This window comes from Theropithecus gelada, chromosome 7b (assembly GCF_003255815.1).
Source record: "Theropithecus gelada isolate Dixy chromosome 7b, Tgel_1.0, whole genome shotgun sequence".
In the NCBI taxonomy this organism is placed as follows: domain Eukaryota; kingdom Metazoa; phylum Chordata; class Mammalia; order Primates; family Cercopithecidae; genus Theropithecus; species Theropithecus gelada.
Genome location: NC_037675.1, coordinates 71,575,095 through 71,601,105, shown reverse-complemented (window position 1 = coordinate 71,601,105; position 26,011 = coordinate 71,575,095). Strand labels below are relative to the sequence as shown.

General features: G+C 45.8%; 1 protein-coding gene across 4 annotated transcripts in view; it reads left to right on the top strand.

Annotated features, from left to right (window-relative positions):
* Nucleotides 1-3,806: 3,806 nt before the first annotated feature.
* SLC8A3 (solute carrier family 8 member A3) overlaps nucleotides 3,807-26,011 on the top strand; it is a 140,528-nt gene continuing 118,323 nt past the window's right edge. For all 4 annotated transcript variants that reach the window (XM_025391866.1, XM_025391865.1, XM_025391863.1 and 1 more), the window contains exons 1-2: nucleotides 3,807-4,495; nucleotides 24,050-25,895. In XM_025391866.1, the coding sequence (XP_025247651.1) occupies nucleotides 24,112-25,895 (1,784 nt within the window). In that variant the 5' untranslated portion in view covers nucleotides 3,807-4,495; nucleotides 24,050-24,111. The remainder of the gene's footprint in view (nucleotides 4,496-24,049; nucleotides 25,896-26,011) is intronic.

Genomic DNA, 26,011 nt, shown 5'->3' with positions numbered 1-26,011 from the left:
AATTTTATTACCTCTTTGAAGACCCTATCTCAAAACCCAGGCACATTCTGGGTACTAAGGGTTAGGGCTTCAACATCAAGTTTTGGGAGACACAATTCAGTCTGTTTTTAAAAGAGTCTGTCTAGTTCTTACCAAGCTCTATGACTGGGCTGATTCCTGTAGCTTCTTGGGTCCTAAGTTTCCTCCGAACTTGCAAAGGAGGTTTGTGGCTCTTTACTCCCAATGCTGATGATACATAGCTTGCTTTCCAACTTTCCCGTGAACATCTCCTTGGGTTCCAGTACAACCAGATATAAATAACAATGGCAGAAGTGGAAGTATGGTGTCATTACATTTAATGTTTTCCAACCCTGTAGGCATCTAGTGGGGAGAAAAAAAAACAAGTGAGAATGTCCAGAATTAAAAGCTGTCTGAGACTTCATAGGCCACATGAAAGTTGGCTGTAGAACTTAAGATGGGAGAGAAGCAGGGTTGGGGGAGAAAAAAGTAGGGGAGAAGGAGAATTGATATATATTTGGGGATTGGTCTGTACTCACTGAATCTTCACAACAACCTCGTGAGGTGGGCATTATTATTATTAATTAATTATTATTCTCATTTGACTGGTGAGGACACTGAGGCCCAGAATGCAGAGTTGGGCTTTGCTATTTCAGTCTACCTAGAACTCAGAGGAACCCATGCAAGTCAGCTCTGCTGACCGCATTGGTTGAACATGCTTTGGCACCTCTTGCCTTCCTCCCCCCAGCATTGCCCTGTGACAGGTGACAAGAGGAAGACAAGGCTCCTGTCTGTTCTGTTTGGTAGTTATAAAAAAATGACATGACCAATTCCGTTGTTGTTGCTGGTTCAGTTTTAGTGAATAAGTAATGTTCACTGAAAACATATCAATAGATATTAACAAGCAAACAAATAAAATTCTGACACAAGCAAAACTAATCCATAGTGACAGAAAGCAGAGCAATGGTTGCCTGTGGGAAGAACAGATGAGTATAAAGGGGCCTGAAAGAACTTTTGGGGGAGATGAAAATGTTCTATATCTTGATTGAGGTTGTTGCTCTACATGTATGTACTTGTATAAAAACTTATCAAACTATATACTTAAAACAGGTGAGTTTTTAGTAGTAGCAGTGATGTTTGGATACCTGTAACTTTATCTTCATTAGAAATGTTAGATATTTTAATATCATCAGTTAGTTTTTGCAGGTATCTTGAAATATTATTCATGTTCCTCACTACTGGGATAGTTTTGCAGATTCATGTTCCTCACTACTGAGATAGTCATTTAGCCTGTGTGCTAGACCTTGCTTTTGATGCCTTCATAAAGCATATATCACAAAAAAGGTGAGTTGTTGTATGTAAATTATGCCTCAATAAAGTTGATTGATCTAAAGAGAAAAAACATCACCAGAAATCCCACCACCAAGAGATAACCAGTACCATTTTGGTACTGCCAGGGCATTCATTCCCACTCTGCCACCCCTGCACATGCTGTGTTCTGGGGTTTTTTTCCTCTCTGTCCACAATATATTATAAAAACCTTTCCATGCCAGTACACAGAATGCTACATCGGTATTTTTGCAGTGGTAGAATACAGCATTATGTCAACAAAACATGTTTACTTCACCAATTTGTTGTGTTGGAAAATTAAGATGTTTCCAATTTAGGCCAGGCGTGGTGGCTCACACCTGTAATCCCAGCACTTTGAGAGGCCGAGGTGGGCGGATCACTTGAGGTCAGGAGTTCAAGACCAGCCTGGCCGACATGGTGAAACCCCATCTCTACTAAAAACACAAAAATGAGCCGGGTATGATGGCACGTGTCTGTAATCCTAGCTACTTAGGAGGCTGAAGCAGGAGAATTGCTTGAACCCAAGAGGCAGAGGTCGCAGTGAGCTGAGATCCCACCATTGCACTCCAGCCTGGGCAACAGAGCAAGACTCCATCTCAACAACAACAACAACAAAAAGATGTTTCCAGTTTCCAATTTTTCACTCTTATAAACACTACCATGAATATCCTTGTAACTAAATATTTGAGCATATCCTTAATGATTGCCATAGAATAATTTTCTTCCAGTAAAATTACTGGGTCACAGGCATTCACATTTTTAAAGAATTTGATGTATCTTTCAAAATTGCCCTCCTAAAAACTGTATCAATTTATATGCCCACTAGCCATCTCTTTGTCTCTACTGTAGACTCTCATTGTGTAGACTCAGCATTGTGACTCTCCATGGAAACAGACACAAGGTAAGTCCCAGTAATTGACATATCCCGAGATCCCACAACTTTAGAAGCTATTGAAACCTTTCAAAGTCAGTCCCAGCCCTAACTTTAAATGAAATTCAAGACCCATAAAAAATTCAGGGGTCTGAAAGCACTCCTACTGAGCACATCCAGGACTATGACTCAGGACTCAGGCCAGAAACCACCACACAGCTTGCTAAAGGAACATTGAGTCAAAGGACCAGCAAAAACCTCCTACCATCTCAGGCTTAGAGATTCCCTAGTCTCTATACCCCACTTAATCTCTTTGAACCAAGCCTTGCTCCAGAGCAGCTGGGCAGGGGAGCCAGGGATCTCAGGAGTCCCACATACTGTTGAGGTGTCAGCACAACTCCAGTTGGTTGCATTTTATTTCAACCCTTGGTTCTGCTGCACATGGCCTTGGGATGGTTATTTAACCTAAGGCTCAATTTCCTCAACAGAAAAATGGAGTTGGTAATTGTACCTAGCTCACAGAGTTTTAGTAGGATGGCATGAGATAATACAATCAAATTCACTAGCACCACTCCTGGCCCTTAAAAGATGCTGGTATTTGGTAAGTAGTATTATCATTTGTTGGTCCCTCACACTTAGCTTCAGGCAGCAGAGAGGCCTGAGAGAACAACTTCCTGCCCTTACATTCTGACTTTTCTGCACTGGCGTCGCTACAAAGGGCCAGCCACCAGGCTCATTTTAGATTTGCCGAATGCCACCGATAAGCTAAGGGCTTGAAACCCCGTTCTTAGGAGTGGCTTGCCCACCCCGCATGCCTCTAGGACCAAGCCTGACAAATATAGCAGAAATTACAGGCATCTGATTTAAGGCTACGTGTGTACACTTCGCCTGAGCCAAGCCCCAAGCCCTAGTCCCGCTGCTGCATCAAAGGACCAGCTCTCTTCCAGCCTCCGGCCCCAGAGTAAGCAGCAATTTGGGAGGCAGCCCCCTCTTATTTTTAGCTTTAAAAACCCGAAACGCCAACATACCAGAGCTCACCCAAGCGTCTCTCACAAGCTGTTGTTTGACTTGGGTTGAGAAAATGACAGGCTGGGTTGTGCACCAAGACGAGAAGAAAAAAGAGGGGGAAAAAAGGAGTTTTCTTTTCCCTCCACTGCCAACCTCCATCCCCCTCAACTCCTCCCCTAGGCCTGGGTGGACCCTGCCTGGGTAATAGTTCCCTGCTATATTTAAAAACCACAGATGTGTTTGGTGGAGACTTAATTTCGGAATTGCAGGCAACGTCTCCTGAGGACAAGGGGAAAGCCGGTGCCGCGCGCCCGCCTGCTGCCTGGAGCTCCCAACTCGGCGGAATCCAGGTCAGGAGGCGCCGCCGTTTTGATGTGCTGCCGGCGGAGAGGCGCGGGCACCAGGCTCCAACGACTGGGGTGGGTGGACGCGGCGCAGGGGTTCGATCTGAATTGGCCCTCGGGGGCTCTGGATACGGGTTGCGGGATGCGGGCTCGACTTCCTCGTTGCCGGTCGAGGAGCGTTCTGAGAGTCTCCCTTCGGCGCGTGAGGATAAATATGCACGGCTTGTCATTCGGTGCGGCGCTCTCTCCCAGCTGATAGGGTGACGTTCCGTTTGGAGGCTTGGAGATTGGCTTTTTGATTTGGCTTCTTGCGGCAGCTTAATGGGCAAAGCTCTCCGCTCGCCCAGAAACCAGCCTCTCCGCGCGTCCCCTCTGTGCGCGGCGAGGCCGAGACGTCTCCCGCGGTGACAGCGTGCAAGGCGGAGAGCCGGCGCGCTCCCAGCCCCGGGAAAGCCCAGGCGACGCGACCGCAAGCCCGAGCCCGGGTCCCTCGGAGCCGCCAGGGCGCGCCGGGCTGCTCGCCTTGCTGCCCCTCCCGGCAGGAATTCCCCGCCGCCCGCGGCCGGGACTCCGGGCCTCTCCCGGGCGTATATTCCAGCCCCCGCTCTGGGTAGGGGTTTCCCTCTTTCTGAAATCCGCGCGGAAGGACCCCTCCCGGGGCCCCTCGCCCTGGCCCCAGACACCCGCCCGCCTAGACCCCGCGCTCCAAATGCGCTGCCCGGCAGCTCCCTGACAGCTGCGAGCCCACGAACCCCGGCGGGCGGGCGGTGGCGGACTGACATGCCCCGGACGCGGCTGCGGCCGGCGGGCAGCCCGCGGGGGCGATGAGCCGCTGCGGCCGGTGAGGCGCCCGGTGGCGGGGGCATCACGTACCTTCCTCACCCCCCTCACTTGCCCACTCCGCTCGGGAGGCCGAGAGGAAACGGTGAGTAATGGGGTGAGCCTCCTGCCCTTCCCCCTTAGCGGGCAGCCGAGCCATGGGAGGTAGAGGTTGGGGGGCTTGGGATGCCCCTAAGAGGATCCCTGATTGTGAATAACGGGGTTAAGTTATTTCTCAAGATCATTCATATGAACCACCTTCCTGTGGATTTAGTGCCAAGAGAAGTGGGGGGAGGGTGCCCTGGAAAGTGTACATTGTGTATGCGGTGTTGGGGGGGCAGATCTGGCAGAGTGGGTGTCCACGGGAGGGTGCCGCCGGGTGGGGAGGGGCAGAGAGAGATAGATGCCTGGGCAGATGCTTACAGTCGGATCGTGAGCATGTTGGGTTGGTAGCGGGTGCTGTTTGGGGAGACTGACTGCTGTGTTGTGTGCTGGATGCATGTGGGCATATGTGTGCCGCCTGGACCAGGGCGTGTTGTGCTTCTGGTGCTGTGAGTGTCCGCCGGGTTTGGGGGCTAGCAGGGGAGCTGGTTATCCACTCCGCGCGCGCCCGCGTGCACATACGCACGCACGCGCTCACCCCAATCTCGGGACTCCACCGCCGCGGGTCGGGAGCTGCAGCCCCAGCGCACCGACAGCTGGGGCCAAGGGGGCGGGGAAGAAGGAGGGTTTCTCAAGTCCTGCACTCTCCAGCCCCTGGTGGTGTGCGTGGTCTGGGGCTCGGTGGAAAGAATCGAAATATATAACTAACCTTCCCCCGAACCCCCAACACACACACGCGCGCGCACACACACACACACACACACGCTCTCTCTCTCTCTCTCTCACACACACACACACACACACACACACACACACACACACAGCCAAAGCCCTCATTCAGAGGCTAGCGCTGCTGCTCCTGCAGGCCCTGGCTGACCTGCCCAGAGGACCCGAGCCACTGGGAGAGATGATGAAAGCAATTTGCTCCAGGGGAAAAAGCAGTTTTTCGTCTTAATTCACTGTGTTTTATGTTTAACCGTGTGGTAGTGGTGGTGGTGGCGGGGTGGGGTTAAATAGAAGAAATGCCTTTAATGCAGTACCATAAATTTACCTGCTCATCGCAGCTTGTTTCTCTCTCTCTCTCTCTCTCTCTCTCTCTGTCTCTCTCTCTCCTCGCCCCCCACCCCCACCCTTCTCTTCTCTTCTCTCCCCCTTTCCCCTTTCTCTCTCTTCTCTCTCTCCTTTCCTGGCGATTAATAAACAAACCTCTGAACGCATTCGGCGGTTAGGTCTCCCGGGCAGAAGAATTGAAATTGGTTTCAATTTATCAGAAACGTAGACTGCAGCAGGCACCGCCAAGCTCCTGGGTGGTCAAGAAACACCCGAAGGGGGTGGGGGGAGGAGGGAGTTGAGAAGGGTGGAATGTGGGTACGTGATAGGAACACATCCGGCCTTCTGGTGGGGCACCAAAAGGGAAGCCTCCTCGGCCCCTGGCGACCCGGTGACTTGCAGCGGCGTGTGATTAATCTTCCACAGCTGTCGTGCCCCATCCACTTGAGCTGAGCTCTTGTTTACCTCGATTTTCAAATATAGCTGCTGCGCCATGCTCTTCCTGAAATAGGGGGATCAGTTCACCCTTTATGGGCTCTTGGCCTCCTGCCGGGGCTTCTTTTTGCTGGCGTCACTGGCTGGATCCAAGTTTGAGAGGAACCTGCCCCTTCATGCATTGCAGGTCTCCAAAGGAGGATGGCTGATGGTCAGAGCTTAGGGTAACTAGATGTGGACTGATCACCCAGCCCCTCATTGCAATCTACAATGCCCAGCAGCAGTCCCCTCATACAAGTCCACTTTGTAGCCTCCTTTTTCTTTAAATAAAATGTAGATACTGGGTTGAGAAGAAGCAGATAAGGCCTATAGAACTGAACTTGGTTGAAGTGGTTCTTTCTTTAACTTGATGGAGAAGGGAAGGCCATTCATGCAGTTTCCTCCACTTGGAATCCTTTCTTTTTCTCCCAACATACTCCTAAAGTACTCCTACTCAAGCTTCACTCTCAGCTCACTAGTTACTTCCTCAAGGAAGACTTTCATATCCTCCCTGACGAGGCCAGATCCCTGCATATTATACATCTGTATTAGTCCGTTCTTACACTGGTAATAAAGACATACCCAGGTACTTTACAAAGGAAAGAGATTTAATGGACTCACAGTTCCACAGGGCTGGGGAGGCCTCAGGAAATTTACAATCATGGTGGAAGGGGAAGAAAACACGTCCTTCTTCACACGGCGGCAGCAAAGAGAAGTGCCGAAAAGAGGGGAAAAGCCCCTTGTTAAGCCATCAGATCTTGTGAGAACTCACTATCACAAGAACAGCAGCATGGGGGTAACTGCCTCCATGATCCAATTACCTCCCTGGCTTCCTCCCAGGACACGTAGGGATTATAGGAACTACAATTCAAGATGAGATTTGGATGGGGACACAGCCAAGCCATATTTGGCCATGGAGTCCATTGGATTCCAAAAGAAAAGTATTTGTTTATTCATTCAGTTAGCCATTTATTCAATAAATGTTCAACAGCCACCTACTCTGTCAGGCATGTGCTAAGTCCAGAGGCAAATAAAATAGAATGGACCCTTTCCTCATAAACACTCATAATCTGAAGTTATATTTTTGAAGTAATTTAAAGATGCACATTAAATTTATGTATGTGATTAAGTAATGCCAGGCACACCTCTAGACAACAGACTCCACAAAGGGAGGAAACTGTGTCCCAAAGGCCTAGCACTGTGCCTGGCATAGGATAGGTACCCAGTAAATGTTGGTTGAGTGAGTGGAATTGGAGGAATAATTACATTCTTTCCTTCTCTGTTCCTGCTCTTCTGAGCTCTCCTTTACACTGCCACCTACAGCTTCCTGGTAGGAGAAGAGAGAATATGGTTACTGAACTGACCCTGTTAAAACTATTTCCATGCCCTGTGCTCCTCCAAGAGATGGGACCCTAAAGCTGATAGGTTGTCCTCTTCCCCCAGCCCTGCCCTGTGCCTGTGAAGGGTGGTTCCTTTTGCATTCTCTGGGCACAGTTGTTAGTATTGTTTATGGGCACTGGTAGTGGGCATGTTCCCCAGCCTTCATGCTTCAGTCATTGCCCATGATCAGGATTTGGGAAATGTGTCACACATCTGGACTTCTTTTCAAACTATTGAGATTAGATAAAAAGAAAGGAATAGGCCGGGCGCGGTGGCTCACGCCTGTAATCCCAGCACTTTGGGAGGCCGAGGCAGGTGGATCACTAGTTCAGGAGTTCAAGACCAGCCTGGCCAACATGGTGAAACCCCGTCTCTACTAAAAATACAAAAATTAGCTGGGCATGGTGGCAGGCACCTGTAATCCCAGTTACTCGGGAGGCTGAGGCAGGAGAATTGCTTAAACCCAGGAGGCAGAGGTTGCAGTGAGCCGAGATCGCGCCACTGCACTCTAGCCTGGGTGACAGAGCGAGACTCTATCTCAAAAAAATAATTTAAAAAAAGGAATAACCTCCTTCACTTAAGCTTGGTTGCTTTGCCTAAGAGATTCAAATATGTGATGAGGCTCAGAAAAACACTGGACTCCAAAAGAAAAAGCATTCGTTTATTCACTCAGCTAGCCATTTATTCAATAAATATTCAACAGCCACCTACTCTGCCAGGCATGTGCTAAGTAGAGAGGCAAATAAAATAGAATGGCCTCTTTCCTCATAAACACACATTCCAGCAAGGATGACCAACTAGTGAATGGACAATTACTGTATAAAGTGATTTCTGCCAGTAGAGGGTAAACCCCATGATAATGGAAGCATATAGGAGGAGCACCTCTTCCTAGGGGCTTAATGAGGACTTGTAGGGATAGCTAAGCCCAGAAAGGGAGGATGGGTAGGAGTTAGCTTTGGTGAAAGAAAAGAGGAGAGGAAGAAAAGAGGAGAGGAAAGTGGAGGGAGAAAGTGTTATGAGTGAAGGGATTAGTATGTAAAGACCTAACATAGATAAGAGCTCTTCCAAATGACTGAAGACAGAGATTAAAATGCAGGGGAGTTGAGTCTGGAGAAGGCATAGGGGTCAAACCTTGAAGGGCTTGTACTCCATGCTAAGAATTTCCACTGAATTTCCAATGCAGGGTTAGGAAAATGTTGACTACTGATTTGAAAAGTCAGACTTGCATTTTAGATAGTGTACTGAAACTGGAACGTAGGAGAGAGAGGCAGGTAAAGAGGAACTGTATAGAAACCCAGGTGTATGGTCCTGGCAGCCTATGAAGGTGAGGGCAGGGGTTTCCTCTTTCTGTTTCAATGCACAGACTGTCACGGGTAGCGACTACTTGGGGCAGTGTCGCATGGGAGGTAAAAAGAATTTACCAAGACAGTTGTAGGTTAAAAAAAAAAAAAGTCAGATTTATTAGAGAAAGTATGAGGATAGATTGCAAGGAAGCAACAGGCAGGTCAGCAAGAGAAGAAGGAGCTGACTGCAAGGGGACAAAGGCTTGCTGGGGACTTATAGGATGGGGCTTGTGCTGGAGAGAGCTATGTGCAGTACTGATAATGCCAAGGTTACAGTGAGTTAACTTGCACTTTTCTATCAGCCAATGGTCTGGTGATAGCTGGGTACAGGAAGATTGTGAGTTATTTGCGCAGGAGGGCTATGTGTCCTGGACCATAAAAAAAGGCAGACTTACAGCTTATCTGCTTTCTCTTTTTGCTTTCCCCTGGTCCTGCCAGCCTGACCTCTTTTCCCTAATTAGGACTCCACACAAACCAGAGATACCCTTCCAGGAAAGCGTTTCACTAATTTTCTCTAATGAGATTGGTTTATGTTTGGTTGTTCCTTAGTGTTTTGAATGGGCCCTCTAAACTCAACACTGGGCAGATGGCTTAGGGGAAAAGAGAAAGGGCTCCACAGAGTGTAAGACATATTTCCTGGCCAACTGAACTGCAGAGCAAAGCAAACTCTCAAAGATTTGAGATGGAGAGATCCGTGAAGGCTGAGACAGGCCTGAAGAAGGAGCCTGGAAGGGTAAGAATTTAGGTCCATGGAGACTATAGAGCAAGACATCTAGATAGGAGACTCACATGTGTATGTACATGGGTATTTAAAAATAATATGGTGAGTGAATAAAAGCTAATTCTAGAATCCAGGGTACTTGGATATGGCATACAGAATCACATCTACTAAGAAGAAAACAGCTCTGTTTCATCTATATATAATTTGGAACAGACCAAATAGCATTTACTGCCTTGATATTTGGAATGACAAATAGGGCTTTCCTAGTTGTGTTCAGGAATGCTGGGTCATGTCGGGACTAGATCTGGAAGTGGGACCAGAAGCTGTGCTCCTGCCATGGCTTCCATGTAATAATTTCCAAATCACTCAACAGGAGAGGACCTCAAAGTCCAAAAGAATGAAACCAAACAGTGTGAGCTTGGTCAGCATTCTTCCTTTGCACCCTGATTTCTCCACTGGGTTCCTCATCCTTCCCTGTCACTAATCTTAGAGTAAAAAACAAACAAAAAACAAAAACAAAATGCTTCATTTCCTGCAGTGCCCAGGAGCTCACCCTTGCCCTACTTTGGTAAACTGCCCCAGTTCCATCTCTTATCTGAAGTGTCTTTCTCCTTCAATACAGAATGCTCTCCCTCCACAAACCCCATCTTAAAAAGAGTATCACTTCTCTAATTCCTTTTCCCCATTATACTCTTTCCCCATCATGCCTTCAACAAACTCTTGAAATTTTGATCATTTGTCCCTATTTTCTCACCATTCATCCACTCACTTCCCACTTTTCTCCACCTTCTTCCCAACTCTCATCCACCAAGGACTTCTCATTCCCCAAAATATAATGACTTATTCCAAATAGCTGCCTGCTGTCCTCCCTCTTTCTTTCTCTGTCTCTCTCCCTCCCTGCATCAGAGCTAATATTGACAATTAGCTCCTTAAGTCTTTCCTCTTTTGACTTCTTTCACACAGAGCTCTATAGGTCTCACTACCTCTACATGGCCCCTCTTCCACTTCCACTCCAAGATTCTCTCCTCTCTCCCAATTTTTCCTTTCTCCATTATCCCTTGGCAGTCTCCCTGAATGGTTTGTGCTGTTACTGCAGTGTGGATAGCTCCCAGAGTCTGTGACTAGCTCTCCAAGCCGGATGTCTTGTTTCTTGTCTTGATTTCCACATGGCTGGAAATATCTCCAACAAGATGTCCTGTTAACTCCTCCTGAATTTTTACTAACCTGACATCATCTTTGTCCTTAGCAGCTTCTCCTCCTGACTTCCCACTTTCTCTTGATGGCACCAACAAACTTCCAGTCACCCTGACTTGAAACCTCCAAGTTTATCTTTGAACTCATCTCCCTTGTTCCCCAAGTATTGCTTGATGTATTTTATAAGCCTGTGCCCCTCTTCTTCATCTCAAACACCACGACTCAAGTGCAGATTTTATCACCTCTCGTATAAAAATAATAATAATATGTGTGCGTTTACCATCTGTCAGCTACTCTGTTGCAAAGTGCTTTACCTTGATTTTCCCATTTAGTCCTTACCATGGCTGTGCGAAGTAGTTACTATTATTATACTGTAAAAAACAGCTTTCTGCCATCTTCCCAACTTCAACCTTTCCCTCTTTCAATTCATTTTAATCAGTTACAAGATTCACCTCCTAAAATGCCTTTGTAAACTTACCACTTTTCTGCACAAAAAACTTTGAAGGGCATTCCATTTTTTGCAGTTCATTGTATTCAAGGCCCTGTATGGGCTGGTGCCCCACTCCATATCTAGCCTCACTTTTTACAGTTCCCTTGCCCTTTCTGCCTTTGTGCATTTGTTCACAGTTTACCTTCCCCTAAGACTTCTGCTTGTTCGTCAGTGTTCAATTCAAATGCCTCTTCCTGATGGGAAGGCTTTATGGAGAAGCTGTCCCTTCCTCCTGTGAATTTTAATAACGTGACATCTGTTTTTCATTAGCCCTTTACACTTTCTGAAATGCTTTTTTTTTTTTTTGCATGCGGCTTACCATCCCTCCCGGAGCAAGTGCTTTTTCTGTCTCCCACTCTATGTCACATGATGCCTGAAATACAGTAGGTGTTCAATGAAAAAATGGAGTGAATATACTCCCTCACCCATGAAGCAGGTGAAACAAGGTCAAGAAAGGGGATCTATACTATTTCCAAAAATAAGACAATGGTGGAGTCAAAATTCAAACCAGGGACAGGAAAATGGTGTAACAGAGGAGGCAACGAATTGGTGATGAAAGGTTATGTTCTAATTCTTGTCACTTCTGACAACCACAGGTGAGACTCACCTCTGCTCTCTGGGCCTTGGATTCCTTATCCATCAAAAGAATTTGTGTTGGATGTGTTGACTTTTATGCTCCTCCCTGACCTGACAATTCTGTATTCTGTGAGTCTTGTTTCATAGCATACAGATTGTCTACTGCTGAGAATACTTTCAGTGCTGACAGTATCTTTCATTTCAGAAACTTCCAACTGTAACTTGAAACCTCTAGTGTATCTGTTATCACATTGAGTCTATCTAGAGATCAACTTGGCCAGTCAACTCAGCTGTCCAGCCTGTAAGCTGCCCTAAATTGGTTAGAGTGCCCCAAAGGCCCCAGGTTGGCACTCCTCAATGTGCAGTCACCAGTCAGCTCCCACTGCAGTATTCTAGGGCATTCTCAGAATGATTAGTAGTGCTCTAGGCTCCCAAATGTTCCAGACATCCTATCTCAACTCCTGCACTTCTGCCTTTCATAGAGCCCCCAGAAAAGATGTGTTTAGAGCCATGTAGGTTCTGCTGAGAGTCTAGTAAAACCACTCTGCTCAGCAACTTTCCAGATGCTCCACCTACCACAAACATACCATCGTACTCCCTCCCCAGTGAGACAGGAAGAATCCTCTTGAGCCAGTGCCTTTTCGCCCCTGAAAAGAAACTAATAGAGGAATCAACCTCAAGGGGAAATCATTAGGGGAGAGCACATCTGTGAAGACAGTAGCTAGATCTCCTGGGAGTCTGAGGAATCTGCTCCTAGCACCCCCTTGTAACAGGAGGGCCCAGAGCATCCCTAGAGTTGATTATACAAGAGAACTACCCAGACTTGTCTCAGAGAGATGACTTTGACTGCTTGCCAGGTTTTATTTGTTCTTCAGTCAGGCAATGATATGATTTAATTCCATATTTCAACATTTAAAAAATTAAAATAAGTTAAATGGCATTAAAATACATCTGGCTTCTGGAGAATAGTATGAGAACTATGTACATAAAGGAGGCTGATCACCAGCATCCCTTGATGGCTTTGCAACAAGGCAGAAGATGTCAGCCTCCCCCATGGGTAACCTCAAAAGAGAGAGCCCAGGTGGTTCTCTCTTGGCAACAGGGAAGGGCAGGAACAATGTCTACCTGAGGCTGCCCTGGGTTTCTTGCTCCTCTAACTCCAGCCCTGACTTCCTTTCAGTTGCAGGGGATGCTTTCTCTTGGCCCTTCCCGACATAACACACTCCTTCAGCCTGCTGAAAGGAGACATCTGGCATTCAGAGCACAAAAGTTTGGTTCTGGCTCCATTATTTATTGGCATAGAAACACTCAGCAATAAACTGAGCCCCAATTTCTTCTTCTGTGTGATCATCCTCACAAGAAGGATTAAATAAGATCCTGTGAGTGAGAAGGTCTTTGTAAACCCCTGGCAAATAGCATTGCTTAATATTTATTGAATGAATGATGCAGTATAAATGCCGATTATCATTATGCCATACTCTGAAGGAAAAGTGAGGTGCCAATGAGAGGACTAGGATTGGGAGAGGAGGTTGTGTTTAGAATTAGACTCATGACTTTTGTCCAAACATTATGTGGTCCCACTAGTTCTTGAGAATGAACAAAACTATCTGCACTCTGAGGTCATTGGCTTTAACCATAAGGCTTGCCAGGAAGTCTGAAGTCTCTTCCTAGATGCATCTTTCCAGAATCACTTAATGAAAACTCCTGTAGAGTCATTTTGCATCCATTCAACAAATACTTACTGAGTACTCCCTCTGCCAGCACTAGCCAAGGCACTGGGAATACTGTGGTGAACAAAAGGGATGAGATTCCTGCTACTATGGAGTATATATTCGATGATAAACTAGTAAACAAGCAAACAAAAACAAGGATGATTTCATCAAGTGCATATGGGCTATAAAGAAAATGAAAAGTGATGTTACAAGAGAGTACTGGAGGGGAAGATTACCTTTAGATAAGATGGGTGGGGGAAAGTCTCTCAGAGAGGGGTATCTACAGCCTGAATGAAACTTAAAAGTGACCTCTGTGGATATTTAGGGTAAGGTTGTTCCAAGTAGAGAGAACAGTAGATGCAAAAGTCCTAAGACACATGCTTGCCTGTTCTAGAAACTTCCAAGTATTTCATCTAGGTTGGAGTGGAGTATGGATGGAGCAAAACAAAATGGTAGGAGATTTGAAAGATCAGCGAGTTAGAAGCTAGACGAGAAGTCAGTAGGAGGTGGGGTGCCACAGAAAGAGAGAGGATACAAAGAATGGCATGATCTATCTGATTTACATTTTAAAGAGACTTTCTGGCTATTTTGTGGAGCGTAGATTATAAGGGGTGGAACAAGGTTGGTAGCTGTTGCAGTAGTCCAGGTGAGAGATGTAATATTAAATATTAAATCTCCAGCAGCTAGAATGGAACGTGACACATATTTGGCACTCAATAAATTTGAGAATGCATCCAGGCAGAAATGATCTTCAAAGAACCTACAACTGTGATGGGCACATCACAGTGCTCGACAAATACTTTCGTTCATGAATCAACGAACAGCATCAGGCTTTCTTGTAGCTACTCTAAATTAACTTGAAGTTAATCTCAATATTTTGGATCTTTTACAAGTAATTCTTATCTTTCTAGCTAGCACTATTTCTTAGGAGCAATATGTTCCATGGGTTCATTTTTTCCTGTGTGGAACTGTGCAGTCATTTGAAACAGATCTGAGATGTCTAACTCCACAACCGTTAGGCAGTGTTCATAAATCCCCAAACCCTTTGCTCACATTTAGATACTGATCTCATATACCTTTCTGTGTGTCACTCCAGAGGGGTGACCAGACCTGCTTCATCAGTGCATCTCCAGAATGTATCACTGTCTGGTCTACTGAATCCACAAATGGTTATTCCCTCAACTAGACTGAGGAACACTCTAAGGCCTTGGTTGGGTTCCATTTGTCCCACAGTTACAGGAAGTCCTAAAACTAAGAAGATATCTAAGTTGGATGGTTTCGTGTTGATTCCTTCAGTTTCCATTCCTTGGGGCCTAGAGATCTCAGGATCAGGATGAACTTTGCAGGGCCAGTGGAGGAAGGGGCCTGATGTGGTGTGGTCCTTGCTAGGCCTCTTCATTCCTCTTTACCATCATCTTCTGTTTCTATTGGTCTCCAACTTACATGGATTCTCCTTTCAGTGCCTCTGAAATCCAAGCCTTCCCCAGCAGCCCTTCTCCCACTGCCTTGGTTCAGGTCTCCATTGCCTCTCACCCCAGTCCTGGGAGAGTCTGGACTGGTCTTCTTGCCTCCAGTCTTGCTCCGCTTTCATTCACCTATCCTGTTCCCACACTGTCATCACTCTAGGTTGCCTATCCAAAAGAAAAACATTGATCTTGTCCCTCCTATGACTAAAAACCTTCAGTGTTTCCTTATTGCCTCCAAGAGAATGCCCACATTCCTTGGCCAGGCACACAAGGCCTCTTACCAGCGATTCCTCACTTATCTCCACAGCTTCTCTCAAGTCTTTCAGCCATACTGCTCATCCTTCTGGAAACAGACACTGCTTGTTCAGGCTTCCATGCCCTTTAGCATGGGCTTCCTATGGCCTTTGTTTGAGATGCATTGGCTTCCACCCAGTTAACTCCTGTTCATTCATTAAATCCTAGATCTAATGTTAGCTGGTTCATGCAGCCGGCCCCAGTGATCCCAAGCAGTGCTATACCTTCCTTTCTTGTGATCTCTTGGCACGTTGCACATGCTTCTAAATCTGGTACTTGTTTCGTTGTAATTATTTGGTTTTCTGTCAGTGTTCTCCAGTGAAGTGTGTGCTTCTCTAGAGGGATTATATTTTATTCATATTACTCAAATTCAGAAAACCGTGCTCACAGCATCCCTGACAGATGGTTCTCCAGCCTCCAATTTGAACACTGCCAAAGATGGGAGAAATCACTGGATATTATCCCTTCTATTTTTGCACATTCATTCGATGTACTCATTCATTCAATAAATATATACTGAGCATCTACGATATGCCAGGCACTGATTTAGGCACTGGGGGTACAGAAATATCAGATAAAAATTTCTACCCTCTTGGAACTTATATTCTAACTTTTTTGAGTGTGTGGGAAAAAAATGAGTTTGGAACAAATTAACCTTCTCAGCATAATTCAGTGAAAGTCAGCCTGTGTCACATAAGCTGGGTTTCATACAAATGCATGCATGCATGCATGAATGAATAAATGAGTAAGCGAGTGAATGAACAAAGAGGCCATGAGGAAGTGTGAAGAAGTAGACCTAAGCTATTATCACTGAAAGGAAAAATATTTAGAAATACAACTTGCTGAAAATGGATGAATAGCATCATTTTCCTACAAAGACAAGGGAATTATGGATCTTTTATATTTCATCAGTACAAGTATAAACCAAGTAGACAGCAAGTTTAGGGAAAGACAAAGGGAAAATCTGCTTATGTGGGTAGAGAATTGATGCTGACTATTCTTGGCAGGGTATGAAAGGAAGTGAGATTTCAAGAAGGTGAGATGTTTGTCCAGAACATAGAAATGTCTTGTGGTACCCATTTGTGAGTCAGCGCATGATCTGCTGTAAGTCCTTCTCCCAGTCCAAAGAAAGTCTCTAATGGCTGGAATTTCTGGGATGCAAATGTCATAGTCAGGTGAGGTTCCTTCTCTTCTCTCCCAGGATTTTCAACCTTGTCTGTATCTTAAAATCAACTAAGGAACTTTTCAAAAACATAAATATTTAGGCTCCTCTTCCAGAGAGTTCAAAACTTAGGTCTGGAGTAGGATCCAGATGTCTGTATTTTTTAGAACTCCATGATTATTCAGATGTACAGCCATCTCTAGAATGTGATCCTGGTTCCATCACTGTCTCCAACTGGAGGATGACTTAAATGCAGATGTAGATCCAGCCATGGGAAAAACAAAACTTAAATTAAGCTGAGCTAAGCCCTCTCTCTTCCTAGCTTTCTGGCCCACTCTCAGTGTTTGTAACTCCCCAGATCTGTCAAGGATTTGCAGAGAGCAAAGTCCTCTGGTTTACACAAGTCTAGCACATTTCAGGCATGTTTGAATCATAGAATTTTAGAGGCAGAGAGCGTATCAGAGATCAAGTTCAACCTCTTAGTCCTATCAATAGAGTTTCACAGAGTGTGACAATTCATTGTTACAAACAAAAAAGCTTCCCCTTTGGGAGGCTGAGGTGGGTGGATCACTTGAGGTCAGGAGTTCGAGACCAGCTTGGCCAACATGGTAAAACCATGCCTCTACTAAAAATACAAAAATTAGCTGGGTGTGGTGGTGCACACCTGTCATCCCAACTACTTGGGAGGCTGAGGCAGGAGAATCACTTGATCCTGGGAGGCAGAGGTTGCAGTGAGCTGAGATTGTGCCACTACACTCCAGCCTGGCCGACAGAGTGAGACTCCTTCTCAAAAAAAAAAAGGGGGGAAGACACATTTTCAGGGAAGGCTTCCCAGAAGACACAGAACTTTCTGGAGCCTGAAGTTCTTGACCTAAGGGATCTTGATTCCTAGCCTACTCTTCCACCATCCCTTTCATCCCCTGGAGCTTAAAAGCAGACGTTAGCATTTGACATACCAAGTTTCATAGCCCCTCTTTGCTACTTGGTCAGCTAATGGACCTTGGGTAAATTATGAATCTTTGAGGCCCCTGTATCCTCTTTTCTAAAACAGGTAACAAGACATGTCTCATGGTGGGGTTGTGAGGTGTTAAATAACAGATATAAAAGTGCCTAGAGCAGTGTGGCTATAGAGTAGCTGCCTGATAAATATATATGATCATTGCTGTCATCACTTTTTAAAAGTCCTTGGTCCATATAAAGCATGAGGAGATGGAGGCCTGCTGATGCCCTGGTCTGTCTAGGAAGCTTTCTTTTCTCTTGTGTAGTAGTACTTGGGAGAATGTCAGCAGGGTTACATGAAACTGTCAGATGGTTCGGAAGTCATTAAAGGTCTGAGAAACTTCAGAGAAGGCAAAATATGACAATTGCCTGAGATCAGAGAAGCAAGAACAGTATAATATTATCTCACATATGACTGCAACATTCTCTACATTAAAAGCCCTGCTGCACTGCAGCCACTGCCCACACAGGTTGAGGCAGCCGTAGAGCCACCAACCTGAGCGCTTAGAGCAGCAGAAGAAAATCATATTACTTTTCAAGACATAGTTGTAATCAATTATTACAATAATTACTTGTTTATCTCCACCCCTCATCAGAAAATAAACTCTCAGAGGTTGGAGAAGTGGTTCATGGCTGTAACTGCAAATGTTAGCACAGCGTTTGGCCTTAATGGGGAAAAAAAATGGATTTGGTCCAAGGGGCTTTTGGTAAATCCAGAATGTAGGCTCTCCTTGACTTTTCCCTGGTCCCCGCTTCCTACCACCCCCTTCCTAGCTTATTCTCTTATCCTCTGAGGTCTCTCTGGGAGTCTAAATTCCACACCTGGTTTTCACGTGGCTCTGGGCCCACCTAAAATAAATGTGTCCCTTTACTTTTTTCCTTTCCTGTCATCAAAGCATGTTCGACTGGAAGGAACTATAGTGATCATCTAACCCGGAAGGAACTATAGCAATCATCTAACCAAACCTGCATTTTATGGATGAGGAAGCTGCTGCCTTAAGACAGTCACTGACTTCCCAAGGTCTCACACCTCATTGAGCAAGGCTGGAAAGGAAGTTCTTGTCCATTTTCAAATCCAGGGCTTTACCATGGAGCCACTCTGCCTTTATGTAGAGCTTCCAAGCTTGTTGGGGGCCTCCATATCTAGAAAGACTCAGCCTGCCCTCCTTGAGCCTTTGCTCAAAGAGGCCCTCAAACCTAGGGTATATGCCAAGCACAGTGGTAACACCATGTGTCCTGGAGGTAGACTGCCAGAACTCAAATGCTTACCTTTCTGTTTACTAACTGGGGTCTTGGGGAAATTCCCTAACCTCTACGAGTTGCCATTTGCCATCTCTAAAACAGGTGTGGTGATAATATCACCTCTTTCACTGTGAAGATTCAAAACATTAATAATGCAAGGAAAACATTTAATATCATTCTATTTTCCTCCTTGGATACAAGTTCCAGTTGTGGCAATCAAGCTACCTAAGCAGCGGAGGTCACATCTTTCCCACTCTTGAGAGAGTCAGAAACTTCGTTCCTGTGGCTCTCGAGGAGTATTGCCGAGGACAGGACTGCACTGACTTCCGCCCACTGGAGGCAGAAGAAGTGCAGGAGAATAGGCAGTGTGCTTGGACTCGGTTGACACATCAGAGCCAGTGCAGCCTGGCTGGACCTAAAACTTTAATGTAAATTGGCTATGACACCTGTGCAGGGGCCCAGATTTAGAAGCAGAGAGGTACAACTCTACCCAGGCTGGTGACATGCCCGGAGCAGTGTTCCCATTGGAGAAAGTGGAGGGCATAGCAGGAGGGATAATTTGCTCAGTCTGTCCTGGTGGCACTGTTTTATTAATGATCTGGAAGAGCGGAGGAACGGTGACTTTAATTAAATTTGCCAGTGATATTAAAAGATGTCAGGAGCCACTGCTGAGGACACAGACACCTTGCAGATGGCCTCAGGGGTGTTAGGAAGATGATCTGGGAAAGAGATGAGAGGCTGGGGGCTGAGCCAGGGCATCAGTTTGGCTGAGAGAGGGGGATGTGACATGAGGACAGACGGTCATCATGAGCAGAATCTACCTAGGCCCACCGTGCTTGTCTGTATCTGTTCAGTTTGCAATAGAGTTCTGTCTGACCTTCCTGCTCCTGTCTTGCCACCTTACTGCCGTCCTAAACCCTTAGGTGAAATTGGTATTTCTGAAAGACAAATCATACCATGTCATTCTTGGGTTTACAATCCTATCATTGGCTTTTCATTGCCCTTAGAATAAAACCTCGTCTTCTCTGCCTGGCATCTAAAGCTTGCCATGAGTGAAGTTTTCCCTACTGTCTAGCCTCATCTACTGGGCCTCCTGCCTCATGCTGCATGTCTTGTAATCCCATGCCCACAGCAGCCTTTTCCATCATGTTTCCATGTCTTTGCCTTTGCCTGGGCTGTTCTTTTTGACTCGAATGCCCTTCCCAGTTTCCTTTTTTTTTTTTTTTTTTTTTGACTAAAGCTCACTCATGCTTGAAGTCTCATTTCAGGGATCACCTCCTTCAGAACGCCTCCCTGAATCCCCAGGCTGGCTCAGTGCCCTCTTCACATTCCCATATCATTCTGCCCTACCTCCTCTTTTTACAATAAAAGTGTCTATTTGTACATCTGTATACCTCTGCTAGATTGTACCTTTGAGGGCAAACGCGGTGTCTCTCTCTTTTTTTTTTTTCCATTTAATCCACCAGCGTCTAATACCAGGTCTAGCAGATCACAGACTTTTGTCAATGTTTGTCAAACAGAACCGATGAGAAGGAGAATATTTGTTGGGAGGCTGCAGCAGGCAGCCAGAACAACCCCAGTAAGCCTGGGAACTAGGCATTGAAACGGCAAGTTTCTCCTCTGAACAGGTGTGGGACAGTCATCTTACTTATAAGTCCACATCAGACTAGAAACTGATTGGAGGCCATGGATGTCCTACAACAAAGTGGTACAGCTTAGTAGAATGGGATGGTTAAAACCTTACTTTATGTCATCTGTCTGTGAGTTCTAGTTCTATTTCCTGTGTACTTCAAATAAATGACTTAGCTAAGACTCAGTTTCCCAAAATATAAAATAGGTATAAAAATATTACTAACCTCATAGGGTTGCTATGAAAGTTAAATGAGAAAGCACTCAGCATTATGCACACAATAAACACTTGTAGATGCTAATTACTGTTATTAATATCTTTATGATTTGGGGTGGTCCTTGGGGGGAAGGGTCTCAAGTTGAGTCATATCCCTGAGTATGCCTCGGGGTTAATAGCCTTCTGGAACCACAGAAGATCAGCTGGGTCTCTAAAGGGTTGAGCTGGACCCCCAGGATGTTGGAATCTATCTCAGTTGGTGTCTGGGCCAGGGGCAATTGCATAAAAAATGACCACTGGCTTGGTCATTAGAGATTTTCCTGCTTTCTCTAACATCTCAGCCAGAAACCGTTTCCTAGCAGGGCTGCAGAGAGGAACTGGGCATTCACAGGGCATTTTCCACCTTCAATTTCAAAAACTTGTTGCATGCATTTACTAGCCATCTCACCTCCTTGCCTTCTTTTCTTTTTCTTTTTTGTTTTTGAGATGGAGTTTCACTGTTGTTACCCAAGCTGGAGTGCAATGGTGCGATCTTGGCTCACTGCAACCTCCGCCTCCCGAGTTCAAGCCATTCTCTTGCCTCAGCCTCCTAAGTAGCTGGGATTACAGGCGTGCACCACCACGCCCAGCTAATTTTGTATTTTTAGTAGAGACGGGGTTTCACCATGTTGGTCAGGCTGACCTGGAACTCCTGACCTCAAGTGATCCACCTGCCTCAACCTCCCAAAGTGCTGGGATTACAGGTGTGAGCCACGGCGCCTAGCCTTGCCTTGTTTTCCTTAATCTTTTCCTTCAGTTCATTTATTTTCTCATGGAATAGTCTTTTTAAACTGGCCTCTGATTCTGATCATATGATAGCACTTTCCCCAGAAAAACCTGTTGCCACAGAGTGTCTACAGGGCCAAAGGAGAACAAAGACTGTCATCCTCCTTAATTCTCCTGGTCCATAAGATAAATAGGACTCCAAGTCCCCTGTTCAACAGGATGATTCTACCATCCCAATGTTCCATGTCCTTTTACTCTGGAAGACCAGCTCTCTTCCCTCCCCTATAGATACTCACCCTCTTGGGATTGGTTGGCTCTCACAGCAGCCACCCCCTGTCATTGGGTTGGCACTTGATGAAAGAGCTGCTCAGCTGTGCCTACCATCTGTCGTCGCTGCATGGGGCTCATTGGAATCCACAAAGTGTCAGGGTTTTCAGAGGTCAAAGTAGGGAGCCAAGATCCTTTTCTCTCCACATTTCTCTGGGGTGGGTGAGTGTCAAACCTCTGAATGAAAGCCTCTGTGCACATCATTGATGACAAGAGCTTTCTTAAGCTTTGAAGATGGATGCTGAACACCTTCAACCACTCTATTCCTCCACAGTCATCCTCATAACCTCTTCTCCTCTGAGTGAGGTCAAAGAGGCAGAGGCCCCCAGCACCTGTTGAGATGCCCCCAGCACCTAGACTAATGGGGAATGTGGGCTTCAGCACTTGGCTGCCACTCTAGGGATTAAACCAAGTTCACCCTCAGCCCTTTGGGAAGGAGGTCTTCATGGGGACAATATGCACCCTGATGTTTTGTGTCCCGAAGAGAATTTCTCTTTGAGAACAGGCTTTGGGAATTTAAAGAGGTCCCACATAGCCTCTAAAATCCAGTCAGGATTTGTCTATGAAATGTATATGTATTTGCAAAGCAAATGGCTATAATTCAGATAAAAAATAAAGAAGGCTGATATCTGAGGAAGCTTCCTTGGTGACTACATTTATTCATTCCGAAAACATACAGTTACTGAGAACCTACTAACCACTCAGGATACCATGATAAACAGAAGAGACACAGTCTTTGCTCTTATGTCATTCACTGTTTAATGGATGAGATCTAAAGCATTATTAAGGGTGGGGAGTGCAAAGAAGAAACCCTCATTTCAAAGATGAATGAGAATAATGGCATGTACAAAGGTCCTGGGGTGGACAGTCACTTGGTATAATCCAGGAGTGAAATGAAGGCCATTGTTGTTGAAATGTAATAAGGGAGAGAGTGATGGGATGAAGGGGGATGAGTGGGAAGGAATGAGTTCATGCAAGACTTTGAAGATCATGTGTAAGAACCTGATCTTTATATCAAGAGCAAGAAAAGACTACTAAAGCGCTTCAAATAGGGGAGTGATTTGCTTAAGTCTGTTTGTTTGTTTGTTTGTTTTTAAAAAAGATTACAGTGGCTATATGAGGAAAGTGGAATCGAGAACTAGCAAGTGTTGGAGTGGTGAGCTCCATTAGGAGGCTACTGAAGTAGATTCATGAGGTAAGGAGTGATGGTGGCCTGGGCTGGGATGATGGTGGTAGAAATGGTGGAAGAGTTGAGAGGATTTACTGATTAGATAAGGGAGAGAAGAGAGATGAAGCCTTGCAGACTAACACCTGCTTTCTAGCATGAGTAACTGGGTGGCTGAAAATGCTATTTTCTGAGCTGGGAAACAGGAGAAAAAGGAGCATATATGGGGAATGAAGACTTTGAATCTTTAAGGTGCTGTACAAATCCAAATCGGCTTTCCTTTATTACCAAGGGTACCCTACACAGTTGTAGCAGAGGGAGAAAGATCCCCCCCCCCGCTTTTTTAGCTATTGCATGGTTATTTTCATTCTCATTCCACCCAAATGAGGCAGTGAGTGGTAAGATGAGTATGTAATAGTTTCAACTGCATTTCTTCCCATTCTTCTGAGCTCAAACTCACCTTTTAGTGGTTTGAGGCCAGTAGATGAGGCTACATATCACCCCCAAAATCTTGTCTCCAGTTTAACAAAACTTATCTGAGAGACATTTGCATGTTTTATTAATAATGATTTTTACCACTTGTTCCTTTTCATGTTTGGGTTTGAAATTTGAGTGAAATTTGAATGATCATCTTCCTGTTACTGCCTGCTTAAACTGCTCATAAGCAGGTTTTACTGGAGGGCTCAGAGCTGCTGTGAACTTGGTCTTGGGCACACCTTACAGGGCCTCTGTTTGGCTATGGGTGGGTGGCATTCACTATGAATCAACTCTTTAGATTTCCCAAGCTATCTCAGAATTATAGCTTGCCTCCAGAAGTCTTGCATTTGGGGAGGAAGTTTCTTTCCAAGGGAGTTCAGTTATATGCAGAGCAAGGTTTTCAATTTTTCAGGGACTAGTCCATGAAAATTCAATTCAATATACTCTTGCAAACCTATGTTATCCAAGATTCTTGAGTATAATGACAACAGGGTAAGGAAGTCCGAACACCTCAGAAACAGTATAGATGGGGATGAAGATTCAGGTTATACATTGCCTATTTTAAGTTGCTTCTTGATAACTCTCACAGGTAATAGAGGTTTGGGAGACAGGACTTGAAGGATATTGCTGCATTTCCATCCCCAATATTCCCAGCTATTTCAAGCCATTTTTCAATGGAGTCTCCACCAGATGGTTTGGAGGACAGAGCAGTTATTTGTGCCTCCCATTGACATCTATTTTTCCAAGTGAGAGACTGCCCCATATGTTAGTGCAATATGTCACTGGAGGTGAAGCATCAGTTGTATTGGTGGGAAACTGCCGTTTGCTGTCCCTTTTTTCCTCATGCCTTTTCCTGCCTTTCTGATCTTTTCTAGGTCTCTGGCCTATCAGGAGGACGATTGGTGCTGCAATAGAAGCCAGTGGCTAAGTCTTGTGTATGGCGTGGTTAAGGTTGCAGCCTCTCACCTCTGCCTTCCTCCATTTTGGCCTGGTTACCTTTGTACTCTTCTTGAATGGTCTTCGAGCAGAGGCTGGTGGCTCAGGGGATGTGCCAAGCACAGGGCAGAACAATGAGTCCTGTTCGGGGTCATCAGACTGCAAGGAGGGTGTCATCCTGCCAATCTGGTACCCGGAGAACCCTTCCCTTGGGGACAAGATTGCCAGGGTCATTGTCTATTTTGTGGCCCTGATATACATGTTCCTGGGGGTGTCCATCATTGCTGACCGCTTCATGGCATCTATTGAAGTCATCACCTCTCAAGAGAGAGAGGTGACAATTAAAAAACCCAATGGAGAAACCAGCACAACCACTATTCGGGTCTGGAATGAAACTGTCTCCAACCTGACCCTTATGGCCCTGGGTTCCTCTGCTCCTGAGATACTCCTCTCTTTAATTGAGGTGTGTGGTCATGGGTTCATTGCTGGTGATCTGGGACCTTCTACCATTGTAGGGAGCGCAGCCTTCAACATGTTCATCATCATTGGCATCTGTGTCTACGTGATCCCAGACGGAGAGACTCGCAAGATCAAGCACCTACGAGTCTTCTTCATCACTGCTGCTTGGAGTATCTTTGCCTACATCTGGCTCTATATGATTCTGGCAGTCTTCTCCCCTGGTGTGGTCCAGGTTTGGGAGGGCCTCCTCACTCTCTTCTTCTTTCCAGTGTGTGTCCTTCTGGCCTGGGTGGCAGATAAACGACTACTCTTCTACAAATACATGCACAAAAAGTACCGCACAGATAAACACCGAGGAATTATCATAGAGACAGAGGGTGACCACCCTAAGGGCATTGAGATGGATGGGAAAATGATGAATTCCCATTTTCTAGATGGGAACCTGGTGCCCCTGGAAGGGAAGGAAGTGGATGAGTCCCGCAGAGAGATGATCCGGATTCTCAAGGATCTGAAGCAAAAACACCCAGAGAAGGACTTAGATCAGCTGGTGGAGATGGCCAATTACTATGCTCTTTCCCACCAACAGAAGAGCCGCGCCTTCTACCGGATCCAAGCCACCCGTATGATGACTGGTGCAGGCAATATCCTGAAGAAACATGCAGCAGAACAAGCCAAGAAGGCCTCCAGCATGAGCGAGGTGCATACCGATGAGCCTGAGGACTTTATTTCCAAGGTCTTCTTTGACCCGTGTTCTTACCAGTGCCTGGAGAACTGTGGGGCTGTACTCCTGACAGTTGTGAGGAAAGGGGGAGACATGTCAAAGACCATGTATGTGGACTACAAAACAGAGGATGGTTCTGCCAATGCAGGGGCTGACTATGAGTTCACAGAGGGCACAGTGGTTCTGAAGCCAGGAGAGACCCAGAAGGAGTTCTCTGTAGGCATTATTGATGATGACATTTTTGAGGAGGATGAACACTTCTTTGTAAGGTTGAGCAATGTCCGCATAGAGGAGGAGCAGCCAGAGGAGGGGATGCCTCCAGCAATATTCAACAGTCTTCCCTTGCCTCGGGCTGTCCTAGCCTCCCCTTGTGTGGCCACAGTTACCATCTTGGATGATGACCATGCAGGCATCTTCACTTTTGAATGTGATACTATTCATGTCAGTGAGAGTATTGGTGTTATGGAAGTCAAGGTTCTGCGGACATCAGGTGCCCGGGGTACAGTCATCATCCCCTTTAGGACAGTAGAAGGGACAGCCAAGGGTGGCGGTGAGGACTTTGAAGACACATATGGGGAGTTGGAATTCAAGAATGATGAAACTGTGTAAGTAACCTTCCTGTATTCTGCCCCTCCCCGACCTCATCTTTTGCCATCTCTTTCTGTCCTTCTGTGCTGCACTTTACAACGTTTCCTTGTGTTTGTGTTAATGTCAAACTTTG